The sequence below is a fragment of the Mus caroli genome, chromosome 9, assembly GCF_900094665.2.
Source record: "Mus caroli chromosome 9, CAROLI_EIJ_v1.1, whole genome shotgun sequence".
Taxonomy (NCBI): Eukaryota; Metazoa; Chordata; class Mammalia; order Rodentia; family Muridae; genus Mus; species Mus caroli.
The window spans coordinates 53654845-53670154 of NC_034578.1; the positions used below are offsets into that span (position 1 = coordinate 53654845).

Sequence of the window (15310 nt, forward strand, 5' to 3'; positions counted from 1 at the left end):
CAGTCGGGTGCTCTTACCCACTGAGCCATCTCACCAGCCCCACGTACTACTTTGTAGTATCTTGTTGCTTTCAGAATTTAGAAATACCTGTTTACCTGTTTTCCTCTTCCAAATATAGTACAGATGATGCCTTCTATGACAAACTACACTTCAGTTTTGTGTACTTGTGACAAGGTTTGGCTATACAGCTCAGGTTGGCTTTGAACTCATGATTCTTGTGCATTATACAATTCAGTTCAGGAACATAGAAGGACTTGCTACCAGGCTTCACTGTGATATAGACATGGATCATAAATAGCCCCTATACTCTTAGAATAAGCATGAATATAACTTTTGCTATAAGAAAATAAATTTCGGGGCTGGTGAGATGGCTCAGTAGGTAAGAGCACCCGACTGCTCTTCCGAAGGTGTGGAGTTCAAATCCCAGCAACCACATGGTGGCTCACAACCATCTGTAATGAGATCTGACTCCCTCTTCTGGAGTGTCTGAAGACAGCTACAGTGTACTTACATATAATAAATAAATAAATCTAAAAAAAAAGAAAATAAATTTCAGGGCTAGAGTGATGACTCAGGGGTTGAGAGCGCTGACTGCTCTTCCAGAGGACCTGGGTTCAATTCCTAGCCCTACATAGGAGCTCACAACTGTCCTTTACTCCAAGATCTGTCACCCTCACACAGTCATGAAGGCAGAATACTAATGCACATAAAAAAATATTAAAAAGAAAGAACAAAAAAGAAAAGAAAACAATTCCTGAGCCAGGTGTGGTTGCTCCTACCTGTAAATCCCAGCATTTAGTTGAGAGGCAAGGCTTTGACCATGGATTGCCAAGGGTCCAAGGCCAGCCAAAGCTACATAATAAATTCCAGATCAGCCTGATCTACAGTATGAAATTCAATTTCAAGAGAGAGAAGACTGTGTAACTATCACCATTATTCAATTCTAGGACATGATCTTTCTGTTTGCAGTATTTTTATTGGCCACATTAATTTGTTTACAATCTCATATATGTATATAATGCTCACTCAGCCTGTACCTTGTCTTCTATCCCTTTCACCCTACAACTCCCCTTCTTCCTTCAATTCCCTTTCCCAAATCCATGTCCTTTTGTTTTGTGGCCTGCTGCATTTAACCAGGGCCATCCGTGTTGTCTGGATTTAAACCTATGCATTGGAGCCTGATGCTCATTTGTGGATGTGCATCTGAAAACATTGATTCCCCCCTCCCAGAATTATCTGTAGCCTCTAGTTCAGCAGGGAGGTGTAGGCCTTCTTGACAAGGCCAGTCTTTGTAGGCCCAGTGTAAGAAACTGTAGTTGCTATGAGTTCATGATTGCAATGGTTGAATCATGACTAGAAGATGGAGGAGAAGAAAGCATTTTATAGCTCTTCTCCATACATTCCATTTCCTCTTCCAAGATGTTCCCTAAGCCTTAGATGGGGAGGTATAAATGTCTTATTTAGGACTGAGTGTTTGACTGTCACTTATTCTCAGTACCGTCATTCTCTCTGAAGAGAGTCAAGGGGCCATGATTGGACCTTGAAGTTGGAAAGCCTCAAAAGGGTAGTTCATCATATCAGAGGCAACAGGACAGGGCCTTGAAGGGGAAAAGAGGCTTTTCTTTAAAGCTGGGGAAGGAGGCAGGTATATAGTGCCTTTGTTTTCTCCCAGGATGGGAAGCAGAGGGAGGCAAATCTCTGGGAATTCAAAGCCAGTCTAGTTTTCACATCGAGTTGTAGACCAGCCAGGGTTACATAGTGAAATATTGCCTCAAACAAAACAAAACAAAACTCCAAAGACATAAACCTGGAAAGGAGATTTATTAAACAAGATAGCTTTAAGTAAAAGAGTGAGAGATTAGCAACCATGGACAGCATGATGTAGGCCTTGAAGGGGAGAGAGTGCCTGTAGAGAAATCCCCAGAACTGGAATATTTGGGCATTATAAGTTTTCAGAGGCTGGTGGGGAATTCCACCCTGTGTGATTTAGTTTGGTTTACTGTAGATGACTCTATGCATGGAGCCATGTACTGGGCAGGGCTAAATTTGTCTTCCATAGCTGAGTGAGACCATTGATATCTTTTCTCTTCCAGTAGTCTGTATAGCGGCTTCTGGTACTATGAAAGCTAGCCAGAAGGGAGGAAGCTTCTATCTTAGCTCCAAGTTGATTCTTCTATTATCTTATAACTAAGACTGTATTATCTTTAGCAGTAATGTCTTTTTTAAGATTCATTTTATTTATATTTATTTATTTGAGTTTGTGTGTATTTGTGTGCACATGCATGCTTGCCTGCATGCATATGTATATACATATCAGGGGTGACCACAGCTGCCAAAAGAGGATATCTGATCATCTGAAGCTAGAGCTATGGGTTGTTATGAGTCATTGGGACATGGGTGTTGGAAACTGGATTCTCTTCTTCTGGTAGAGCAACAAGCACTCTTAACCACTGAGCCGTCTCTCTAGCACCAGCAATCAGTTCCTATTGTCTTGTTCTGGTGGCTCACTTTTTATTTGAGACAGTAGCCCAGGCTGGCCTTTAAGTTGGTATATAGCCAAGGATGATCTTGAATTCCAGATCCTTTAAATTTTTACTTCCAAGTGTAGAGTTCTAAGTGCGCTTTACTGCAGTTAGCTAATTCTAGAATAGTTTTATCACCAACACACACATACTTACAAATACTCCATAGTCATTTGTTCCCAACTAGCTCATAACTCAGTTATCCCGCTTATACGAATCTACGTTCTGCTACATGGCTGATTACCTCTCCTCAGTTTCATATGTCTGGCTTCTTCCACAGCTTTGTAGTTAGTCTCTCTGAGCCTGATTCTTCCCACAGCCCCTCTCTCTGTCTGGAAGTCCCCCCTACTGTTTCCTTCCCAGCTATTGGCCATCAGCTCTTTATTAAAAACAGTCAGGGAATTCCTTAGGTGGGGGAAGGACAGAGACACCTTCACACAGTATACAAAAATGTTATTCCAATAGTCATTTTATATATATACAATATATTATATATAATAAATATTATTTATAAATATATAATAAAGTGTATATATTATATACATATATTATATATTAAAACACATACATTTATATATTATATGTACATATATGTATATATAATATATAATTTATATACAATATATATATATAATAATATAATTTATATTATATATAAATATATATAATAAAACATTTATATATACTCTTTAGAAAAATGTCTGTTCTATCCCTTTTTTTTGGTTTTTTGAGACAGGGTTTCTCTGTGTAGCCTTGGCTGTCCTGGAACTCACTCTGTAGACCAGGCTGGCCTCGAACTCAGAAATCTGCCTGCCTCTGCCTCCCGAGTGCTGGGATTAAAGGTGTGCACCACCACGCCCGGCTCTGTTCTATCCTTTACCAGTCATTCTCCACTATTTTCCATTTTCCTTTTACAAAATCTGTCTACATCTATCAACGAGCCTATTCTGGATAACTGTGGCCTTTTGTGATTGTCTTCTTTCAGTGAGCATAAGATTTTCATAGTTCATTTATGTTACAGTATTTATCATTCTGTGTGTTTATTGTCAATATTCCATTAACAGGACATATTTACTCATCCTTCAATTAATGGCTTTTTGTGTTTCTTCTACTTTTTGATGATTATGAATGATGCTACCATGGTTTTATGTGTGTGTGTGTGTGTGTGTGTATGATGTGTGTGTGTGTGTAGGGTGGATTTTAATATACTAACCATTTATATATACTCTTTAGAAAAATGTCTGTTCTATCCTTTACCATTTATTTTCTTTAAGTTCAAGAATATTTCATTTATTATTAGTAGTATGTGTGCACAAGTGTGCACATGTGGCAAGACAACTTGCAGTGGCTTTTTCCTCACTGGTTTGCACAGCAAGCACTTTAGCCCTGATTTCCTACCCTTCTGTCCTCCCTTCTCCTGCCCTTTCACCTTTAGCAGTGCTGGGAATTGAACCCAACTCTATAGACTTTGACAGGCAAGCGTTCCCCACTGGGCTGTATCCCAGCCCCACTTGATTTGGGGGGGGATTTGGACCCTGTCAGTGGTGATTCAGCAAGCTAGGGATGTAGTTCCCTGCTGCCCCAGCTGCCTGAGGAGTCCTTTTTAGAACTCCACTCTAGTAAAACCAGATTGTTGACTTTGTCTCAGAAAGGAATTTCAGGATAAGCCAGTATGAAGCAATGTTATATTTTATTTTATTTTTTAACATTTTATTTATTTATTTGAATGTGTCCATGTGTATGTTGACTAGTTTTTATATCAATTTGACAGAAGCTAGCTCATCTGGGAGGAAGGGCCCTTAGTTGAGAAAATGCCTCCATAGGCTTGGCTTGTAGGCACGGCTGTAGAGCACCTTTTTGATGGATGACTGATATGGGCAATGCAACTCCTGGGCAGGTGGTCCAGGGTGCTATAAGGAATCAGGCTGGGCAAGCTATGAAAAGCAAGTGAGGAAGCAGCATCCTCCATTACCTCTGCATCAGTGTCTGCCTCCAGGTTCCTACCCTACTTTGAGTTCCTGCCCTGACTTACTCAGTGGAATTATCAGTGAAATAAGCCCTTCCTTCTAAGTTGCTTTTGGTCCTGGTGCTTTATCACAGCACTAGCAATAGGAATGTGTGAGGATGCATCTGTCGTGGCATGTGTGTGAAGGTCAAAGAAAAACCTATGGGAGTCTGTTCTTCTCTTCCACCGTGTGATTCCCAGATACTGAATTTGGGTTATCAGCCTGGTGGCAATTGTCTTTACCCACTCAGTTATCTTGCTAACCAGAATGTTTGTTTGTTTAATGAAGTTTCCCAATTAAAAAAATTATTTAATTTTTATTGTATGTACATTGGTGTGAGATTGTCAGATCCCCTGGAACTGGAGTTACAGACAGTTCTGAGCTGCCACATGGGTGCTGGGAATTGAACCTGGGTCCTCTGGAAGAGCAGCCTGTGCTCTTAACCACTGAGCCATCTCTCCAGCCCCAAGATTTCTAATTTGTAAACTATTTTATTATTTATTTTATTTTGTGTGCACAAGTATTTTGCTTACATGTATACCACGTGTATGTCCGGTGCTTGTGGAGGTCAAAAGAGGGCGTCAGATTCCCTAAAAAGGCGATTATGGTTGGTTATGAGCTATTATGTGGGTATGGAAACTGAACTTGGGTCCTCTGCAAGAAACAACGGGTACTTTGAATTGTTGAGCCATCTCTGCAGTCTTCATGAAAGGAATGTTTAACATAGACCTCCTTGTGGGAGTTAACAGAAAGAGAGGAGCTGATGGAGTTACCCTTCATTTCCTTTATGACAGCCATACATAGGATTCTGGTGAGTTTTGATGTTATTGTCTTTAAGGAGTTGCTAGGAGGAGCTCAGCAGGTAAGAGCATTAGCTGCTTTTCCAGGGACCTAATCTAATTCCTAGCACCCATATGATCATTCACAGCAATTTGTAACTCCAGTCTGAGGGAACTGACATTCTCTTCCAGCTCCTTGAGCACCAGGCATGCGTAAGATGCACAGACCTACATGCAAGCAAATACCCATATATATAAAATAGAGTTTAAAAATTGCTAGGAGATTTAAATGAGATCACAGGGTAATTCCTGAGGCTTATGGAGCAGGATTACATTTTGTAATCAGAACTATAGATCACGGGGGTACAGGGAGTTAGGATATTGTAACTGTAAATAAAACTGAATAATCTTGTTGTTTATGAGCGTCCCAGAATATATTCAGAAGAGTAAGGTCATATCTAAGGTATATGCCTAAGCATATATTAAGCCTAATGTATTGTTAACATTCTTATGTGAACATATCTTTTTTTAAACATTTATTTACATTTCAAATGTTATCTCCTTTCCCAGTTTCCCCTCTGCAAACCCCCTATCCCAACCCCCCCTTACCCTGCTTCTTTGAGGGTGCTCCCCCACCCGCCTACCCTCTCCTGCCTCACCGTCCTAGCATTCCTCTACACTGGGGCATCAAGTCTTCACAGGACCAAGGGCTTCCCCCTCTCATTGATGCCCGATAAGGCCCCTTCAGCTCCTTCAGTCCTTCCCCTAACTCCTCCATTGGGGTCCCTGTAGTCAGTCCGATGGTTGGCTTCGAGCATCTGCATCTGTATTGGTCAGGATTGGCAGAGCCTCTCAGGAGACAGCTGTATCAGGCTCCCATCAGCAAACACTTCTTGGCATCCTCAATAGTGTTTGGGTTTGGTGTCTTGATGTGGGATGGATCCCAGGTGGGGCAGTCTCTGGATGGCCTTTCCTTCAGTCTCTGCTCTACTCTTTGTATGTTGTACTGGCTAGTTTTGTGTCAATTTGACACATCTCAGTATTATTTGCTCTGCTCTTCTTATTGCTCTGCTCTTCTGGAACTCACTATGTAGACCAGGTTGGCCTGGAATTCCCAGAGATCCTCCTGCCTCTGCCTCTTTTCCTTTTTTTGGTTTTTCGAGACAGGGTTTCTCTGTGTAGCCCTGGTTGTCTTGGAATTCACTCTGTAGACTAGGCTGGCCTTGAACTCAGAAATCCACCTGCCTCTGCCTCCCAAGTGCTGGGATTAAAGGCACGCACCACCACTGCCCGGCCTGCTGCTGCCTCTCTTAAGTGCTGGCATTATAATGTGGGCTACCAAAGGGAGGGAAATTTTTTTTAGCATTGTCTTGGGGCTGAAGAAACGTCTCAGTGGTGAAGAGCACTTCTTTCAGATAATCGGGAGTCCAGTTTCCAGCATCCGTGTTGTGGCTCAGAACCATCTATAACTTTAGTACCAGAGAACCCAATGTCCCTGTTTTTGATCACCTCTAAGGGCACCAGTGGTATGATTCATACATAAAGACAAAACTCACATGTAAAATGAAATAAGTAAACCTAAAAGAACCTTTAAAATGTTTAATGTGGATAAATAGCCCTTATAGCAAACATTGACAATCCTGCAAGAATTCTTTTCTTTTTTTTTAAATGTGACTATATCTATGCCTGCATGAGTTTCTGAGCACCTCATGCATGTAATATGCTGAAATTCTCCGTTCTTCCCCTGACAGGGTTTCTCTGTGTAACTCTGACTGTCCTAAAACTCACTCCATAGACCAGGCTGGTCTCGAACTCAGAGATCCACCCACCTCTGCCTTCCCAGTGCTAGGATCAAAGGTGTGAGCCACCACTGCCAGTTCAGGCCTGCATTCTTAACATTCTGGAGGTGTAGCCAAGAGGATCCTAAGTTCAGAGTCATTTTCACCTATGGAGTGAGTTTAAGGCCAGCCTTAACAATTTGAGATAACATCTGACTAAGTTGCCCAGGCAAGCTGTGTGAATTTGCCGTCTTCCCACCTGAGCTTCCCAAGTAGCTGAGATTATACACCTATACCACCATGCCTACCTCCTAGTATCTTTTATTGTAATGCATGGCATGTCAGTTTGGGAAATGATAGTCAAGTCTGAGCATGACTCAAGATGAGTATTCATTCCTGAGGCGTAAGACCAGAATGTCATAGTTCTGCTGGTAGTCAGCAGGTAAATAAGGAAAGGGAAAAGTCCCTTACTGTAGGCCTGGAGGTAAGGAAATAAGTAGGATGCAGATGGTGATAATAAGGGCAGATGCCAAGCCACCAGTGAATGCCTTCCATCTGTCAGTTATACTGCAGACCAGCTTGCTTTTTGAGCGCACTTGGGGTGGAAGTACCACTGTCTTCAGCTTTTATCTGTACTTGCATTATGTATATAGGATATGAATGTTTTTCTTTGTAATGTTTGAATGGCACACTCCTGCTGATCTTTTAACACCATTTTTGTCTTCCCAGTTGATGCTTTCTGAGTGGTTAATTGACGTCCCTTCAGATTTGGGGCAAGAATGGATTGTGGTTGTGTGTCCTGTTGGGAAAAGAGCCCTTATTGTGGCCTCCAGGGTGAGTAACTGCTTCCTGCCTCTTATGCCTGCAAGCCTAGTATGTGATGAAAGGGATTGTCTTCCTCCTTTTCATCTGCTACAGCAGCTGGACTGGAGTTGGCCTCCCAGTACTTTCCTTCCAGAAAAGTCTGTTGCCAGCCATCTTTGGGCTCATGACAACCCTATAGAATGAAGAAGAGTCAAGGGTACCTGTGAATGCCTAATGAGAGTGGTAGCTTTCTCCCTACAGGGTTCAACAAGTGCCTACACTAAGAGTGGCTACTGTGTCAATAGGTTTTCTTCCCTTCTGCCCGGAGGCAACAGGAGAAACTCAACAACAGCCAAAGGTACCTGTATGTGATATCTATTTCATATGTGTTCTGGGTTTCCTCCTGACTATCTCTGACGCGGAGGCTTCAGGGGCCGGCCAGCCAAGTCAGTAGGTGAAAGTGCTTTCTGAGAAGTCCTCAGGACCTGAGTTTGACCCCTAAAACCTCCAGTGAAAGTTAAAGAGTTAATTCCTGAGAGTTGTCCTTTGGTCTCCACACAGGACATATGTGCCATAACACATGCCCATGCACACGTAACATACATGATGTAAGACTTTAAATTACTCTATCACTAAACTACATCCATTGTCTCAGTTTTGCTTGTTTGTTTGGGTTTTTTTCTTGAGATAATGTGAACCATGTGTCTTAGTTAGGGTTACTGTTGTTCTGATGAAACACTGTGTCCAAGAGCAAGTTCAAGAGGAAAGGGCTTATTTGCCTTGCACTTCTGCATTGTAGTTCATCATTTAAGGAAGTGAGGACAGGAACTCAATCAGGGCAAGAACCTGGAGGAAGGAGCTGATGCAGAGGCTATGGAGGGTGCTGCTTACTGGCTTGCTCAGCTTGCTTTTTTTTATAGAACCCAGGACCACCAGCCCAGGGGTGACATTACCCAGAGTGGGCCAGCCCTCCCCCATCAGTCACTAAGTAAGAAAATGCTCTACTGGCTTGCCTACAGATCTTATGGAGGCATATTCCCTCTTTTCCGATGACTTTAGCTTATGTCAAGTTGACATAAAACTTGTAACCCAGGTGGCCCAAACCTCCTGATCTTCCTGCCTTAGCCTTCCTGTGCTAGGATTATGAACTGAGATTAAAATCATTATACCTAGTTATTTACTAAGTTTTTATCATTTAAGAAAAGTGTCTTGTATTGCCCAGGCTATCTTCAAGCTTGTCATGTAGTCAAGAATTGAAATCTTTATCTTACTTGATCTGCTTCTCAAGTAGTAGAATTATAGGCATGTGCCATTATCCTTGGTTTATTTGCATTTTTTAAAAAACTAATACAAGATGGTGTTTTGCTTGACTGGGTATTTTTCTTTGTCTATTTATGTGTTTTTTTAATTTTTTAAAATATATTTTATTATTTTGTGAGTATGGATATTTTTTTGTCTGCGTGTATACCTGCACCATTTGCATGCAGTGCCCGTGGAGGCCAGGAGAATTTGCCGACCCCCAGCACTACAGTTATAAACTACTGTGTGGCCATGTGCATGCTGGGAATTGAGCCAGGGTTTTCTGAAGGAGCAGCCGCTGCTCTGAACTGCTGAGCCACTGCTTCGGCACCATGGTTTCATTTACGAGACAACCTCTTGTTTCACAGCCTGGCTTTCAAGTTGCTCGGTAGCTAAGGATGATCTTAAACTTCTGATCCTTTGGTCTCTAGCTCCAATGAGATCATAGGTGCCGGTCACTATCCCTTGCTGTATGGGCTGAGTGCTGAACCCGTAAGGCTTGTGCTTACCAGACAAGTGCTTTAACAGTGGGACTGCATCCCTAAATCGATGTTTCCTGTTGTGTGTTTTTAACAGCTAGTCTGTCTGAGGATAGAACAAAGTTCAAAACCCTCCAAATATTCTCCATGGGAAAAAGCAGAAACAAAGCAGGCATTTCAGTCGATGGCAGGGAGAGTGGGATCTTTCTGGCGCCTCAGTGCGGGGCCATGAGAACTGAGTGAAGTCAAGGAAGTTGGGGTGGACCTCTGACACGTTTGGGTGGATTCCCTAATTAGTGGGTGTACCCTTTGTCTTTGGCCCTGCTCAGCACCTTGAAGACAATGGTCTGGAAGGGCTGGTACTGCACTGGTCTAGGGCCTCAACCCTTTGGCCCTGGTGATCTCAAGGATGTCTGTCTAGAACAGGAGGCTATGTGCCCTTCTGCTGCTTTGCATCCCAGGGTGCTGATTGTCACAAACTTCTTTCCACGTTGACCCTTCTCTGGCGTGCTAGCTAGGCGGGGCCTCTTTAGCTTTCATGGGTGCTCCCTGATCAAGTTGTCTGTTGCTTCTGGCCTTAGATGCAGGTAAGGTAGCTCCCCCCTCCCCTTTGTTTTGTAGAATCAGGCAGAGTTTGCATATGTAAAATTCTATACAATCTGAGCCATCGTTGATTTTGATAGTCTCAGGGCCGGCTCCTATTGGTGCTCTTGTTTACCCTGTTACTCTCCAAGGAGGAGGCCACATCCACATTCCAGTCTTGCCCCTGGTCAGTGCTGGAAAGCCATAGGGAAAGGCCGCGTGCTTTAGGAGACAGGGAGTCACTCTCCTGAGGTGTCACTATCAGATCAATGCCAGAACTTTGCTGTGTGCAAGAGCACAGCAGACTTTGGCTAGTCATTTTAATGATCCACTTTGGAGGCAATCTCTCTTCAAAGTCAAGTCTCCTCGGTTACATGATACACCCAGCCCTGAGTCCCACTGGGCTGTACATCTCTGAATCATGCCTTACACAATGACAAGCAGTCTTTTCCATAAAGGTCCCAGAGATAATGTCAAGTGTAATGGCATACTGAGCTGTTTCTGGGGATTCCCAGGCTGATTTCCTTCCTCTATTGCTTTCCTTAGCTACCTTGGCCTCAATAGACAGACCAGAGTTATAAGGATTAAGTCATGTATTCTTGGTTGGTTTGAGTGGAACTGATAAGGCTGAACCCCAAACCCTATTCTATTCGCTACCTGCTCAGGCTCGTTGAAGACTTTTTTCCTGTGTTCTTTAAGTAGTAAGGCTAACTTTTTTGTTGTTCTTGTTGGAGTCAGAGGTTCATGTAGGGGTCAGGTTGGTCATGTAGCTCAGGATGACTTTGCATTCCTTACCTTCTTGCCTTAGTTTACCAAGGTAGGTAGCACTGTAGCCTGCCTCCTTTACACTGGGTTTCTCTTTCTACAACTGCTCAAAGTGTCTGTTGTATAACTTAGCTCTCGACTATGTCTGTGATCATCTTATCTCTGTTTCCTTAAAGAGAGGGACAGCTTATACTTGATGTCTCTACTCTGCACAGCACTTACAATAAGAAAGTAACAAGCACGTGGAGGCCAGTCACTCAGAAGGGTAATGCCAGCTTGGGCAACAGAGCAAAAAATTTTCACACATACCTAAAATAAAAATAGCCTAGAGTGGCCGGGCGTGGTGGCGCACGCCTTTAATCCCAGTGCTCGGGAGGAAGAAGCAGGCGGATTTCTGAGTTTGAGGCCAGCCTGGTCTACAACGTGAGTTCCAGGACAGCCAGGGCTATACAGAGAAACCCTGTCTCAAAAAACCAAAAAAAAAAAAAAAAAAAAAAAAAAAAAAGTCTAGTGTGGTAGCAGGTGCTTGTAATCCCAGCATGCTGAAAGTCAGGCACAGTAGGATTGCCTTAAATTCGAGGCTTGATTGCCTTAGTCTGGGCTACAAAGTGAGGCCTTGTCTCAAGTCAAAAGCAACAAACCAGTAGGTTTGATGGCACCTATCTATAATCTTAGCACTTGGGAGAGAGAAGCAAGATCAGGAGTTGTAAGCCATCTTCATCTTCAAGTACATAGTGAGTTCCAGACCAGATTGTCTTAAAAAAAGCAAAACTAAAATCAGAGCTGCTTTAAAAATAAATAAAAGGGGCTGGTAAGATGGCTCAGCAGTTAAGAGCACTGACTGCTCTTCCTAAGGTACTGAGTTCAAATCCCAGCAACCACATGGTGGCTCGCTACCATCTGTAATGGGATCTGACGCCCTCTTCGGGTGTGTCTGAAGACAGCTGCAGTGTACACATATACATGAAATAAATAAATAAATCTTAAAAAAAAAACAAGTAAATAAAAGAAAGTTCCAACTTGTTTAGAATCCATTTGTCTACAGTGCTGTCTTGACCTCTGATGCTCTCTTACCTATGGCATCCTTCACGATGCCAGGTAGCTACAAAGGTACTCGTCTTCCCTCATATTAGTACTGACAGTTGCCATGCGCCCCGAGGATTGTTCACCTTGAGCCTATTAGGGTAGAACTCTGGCTGGAAGCTGAGTTCTATGTTGACTTTCTTCCTTGTATCTGTAGACTACACCATTCTGGATTGCATTTACAGTGAGGTGAATCAGACATACTATGTTTTGGATGTGATGTGCTGGCGGGGACATCCTTTTTATGACTGTCAGGTAAGGATTAATAATGTCATCATGTCTTTCCTGTCTTCTTTCCTCCTGGGAAGGTGGTTCAGCATGTGGGTTTGGTACGTGACCAACTTCTTGGTATGTACAGGATGTGGTAATCAAGAACATTATCTAATGCTCCCTGTACCTTTGAGGGTGTTTAAATTAGCTTCATTTTAAAAACAAATGTGAGGAACTAGGGAAATATAAGAGTTATTTTATTTTATATTGGTTTTTTGAGACAGGGTTTCTCTGTGTTCTGTGTAGCCCTGGCTGTCCTGGAACTCAGTTTATAGATCAGACTGACCTTGAACTCAAAGATCTGCCTGCCTCTACCTCCCAGATGATGGAATTAAAGGCATATGCCACTATTGCCCAGCTAATATGACCGTTCTTAAGGAAGAAGAAAGAGCAGAGGTACAGGCTGGGGTGTTAGCTGCTGTGGCTCCCCTCACCCCCTTCTTTCCAGAGATGGGAGGATTGTTGCAGGGATGATTAAAGGGTAAATGTGTGCCATGTTATGCAGACAGCACCATTAAAAAACCTCATATACCCTTCTTCACCCACCACATCCTGATCCTGAAAATGCCAGGTCATTCTTGGTATGAAACAAAGTCTCCAATCTCAAAGCTTGCTCTAGGAAGAGAGAACAGGCATAGACCACTATTCCTAGCTCAGATTGTCTAGTTTCCTCCCCTCCCCTTCCCTCCCCTTCGCTCTCCTCCCTTCCCTTCCCCTCCTCTCCTCTCCTTTTTTGAGACAAGCTCTCACTATGTAGTCTAGGCTGACCTGAAACTCAGAGATGCACCTGCCTGTCTCCTTAGGGCTGGGATCAAACGTATGCAGCACCACACCTGGACAGACTGCTAGACTGCTTCCTTTTATAGCTATTACCCTATGGTAGATTTCAGGAAATGCCAGCTAGTGATGATTCTGTCTGTCTGTCTGTCTGTTGCTTTTGAGACAAGGAGTCACTCTGTATTTCAGGCTAGCCTCAAACCTACCACCCTCCTCATGTCTCAGTCTCCCTAGAGGTTGGGATTACAGAATTTTGTCATTTTTTCCTGGTATGTTTCCTTTAGTTTTGTTAAAGGATGAGTCATCACATCTATTCACAACTTACAGATTGGGTAATTAAAATTGCATGTACAGCTATACTCGAAGGAAAAGAGCAGTTCAGCGGTAGCTTATGCCATGGCAGCCCCTTTGTTTCAGGCTGATGTCCTGAATCTCAAGCCCAGCCTGAGCTACATGGCAAGGCCTTCCTTGTCTCAGCAAAAGAAAGCAAGGGGCTGAGGATGCAGATCAGTGGGGAGAGTGCTTGCCTACTGCACACAAAGCTTGGGGCTCAGTCCTAGGCACTCATAAACTGATCCATCCTAATAGGCTCTACGGAGCATCAGAAGTTCAAGGTCATCCTCTGATATATAGCAAGTCTGAGGCCAGCCTGAGCTACATAAAACCCTCTCTCAACAGAAACAAGGAAGAAAAGGAAAAGAAAACACTTTTATTGTTTCAAATTTCCAGAAGCAAAGTAAAAGAACAAGGAGTGTCTCATAGCTATAGAAGGGTACACATCAATAATTTAGAGAATCAGTTCTTAGGAAAAGATTCAGCTGTGTAGTGTTTTTTAATAGCCATATTAAATGCAGCAAGGGAGTTGGTATAATGTGCTTTGGAGTGGAGGAGTTCTAGGTCTCACGGTATTTACTTTGTTCACTCAGGCAAGTGACTTCACTTTTCTGATTCTAAGCATCCTTAGCATGTAAAATAACAATAATGATAATATAGTTCCTATAGGGTGGTTGAAGTTATTTATTCATCTATTTGTTTGTTTACTTATTGTTGTTGGTTTTTTTCGAGACAGTGTTTTTCAGTATAGCCCTGACTGTCCTAGAACTCATTCTATAGACCAGGCTGGCCTGAAACTGATGGATATTTACCTGTCTCTGCCTCCTGAGTGCTGGGACTAAAGTCCTGCGGCACCACCATCTACCTATTTGTTTGTCTGTTTGTTTAAAAACAATGGCAGCACATGACTTTAATCCCAACAACATGGGAGGCAGAGATAGGCAGAGCACTGAGTTCAAGACCAGCCCCAAATGCTTCCAGAACAGCCAGGGTTATACAGAGAAACCCCGTGGTGGAGGCTAATTTCACTACTTAATCAAGGATAACCGGGCTCTGCCTCCTAAATGCTGGGGCTTAGGTTTCAGCCACTATGCCTGGCAGCTTTGCTAAATTTTAAAAGAAAAAGATCTTTATAACATATACTTGTATGAAAATGTTTTTATGTTATAATATAATGCTGTGTATGATATAAACAATGAAAATATATTTTGGAAATTTATTTATTCTTACCGTGTGTGTGATGTGTTTGAATTGAGGCCAAAGGATATCTTTTAGGTGAGGGTTCTTGTCTTCCACGTGTGGAATCTAAAAATCTAATTTAGGTTATTAGGTTTGTATGGTAAGCATTTTTAGCCATTGATCCATCTTACCATCTGAAACATGCATGCATCTTTAAAATCTTGAAAGACTTGATAAACTATAGTTATAAATGGAAATAGCAACAGCAGGGCTTAGGTCTTTATAACTCAATGGTATTAGAATGAGAATAAAAGTTTGAAATGAATATTTTATCTTTTCTGTGATAGACTGATTTCCGATTCTACTGGATGCATTCAAAGTTACCAGAAGAAGAAGGGCTTGCAGAGAAAACCAAGATTAACCCTGTAAGGCTGTTGGTACAGTTACAGAGTTCTTTTGTGTTGTGATAGATTGTTTTTGAGATGAGGTTTCATATGTCCCATACTGATTTGAACCTGGCTATGTGGCTATGGCCCTAGATTCCTGATCTTCCTGCCTCAGCTTGCCAAGTGTTGGGATTTCAGGCATGAGCCACAATTCCCTCCCTCCCTCCCTCCCTCCCTCCCTCCCTCCCTTCCTCCCTTCCTTCCTTCC

At 42.6% G+C, this 15310-nt stretch overlaps 1 protein-coding gene across 1 annotated transcript in view; it reads left to right on the forward strand.

Moving 5' to 3' along the window:
* Nucleotides 1-15310, forward strand: part of Snupn (snurportin 1) — a 34922-nt gene that overhangs the window by 14513 nt on the left and 5099 nt on the right. The window contains exons 4-7 of the mRNA XM_021172367.1: nt 7815-7919; nt 8151-8247; nt 12255-12352; nt 15004-15081. Coding sequence (XP_021028026.1) covers nt 7815-7919; nt 8151-8247; nt 12255-12352; nt 15004-15081 — 378 coding nt within the window. The remainder of the gene's footprint in view (nt 1-7814; nt 7920-8150; nt 8248-12254; nt 12353-15003; nt 15082-15310) is intronic.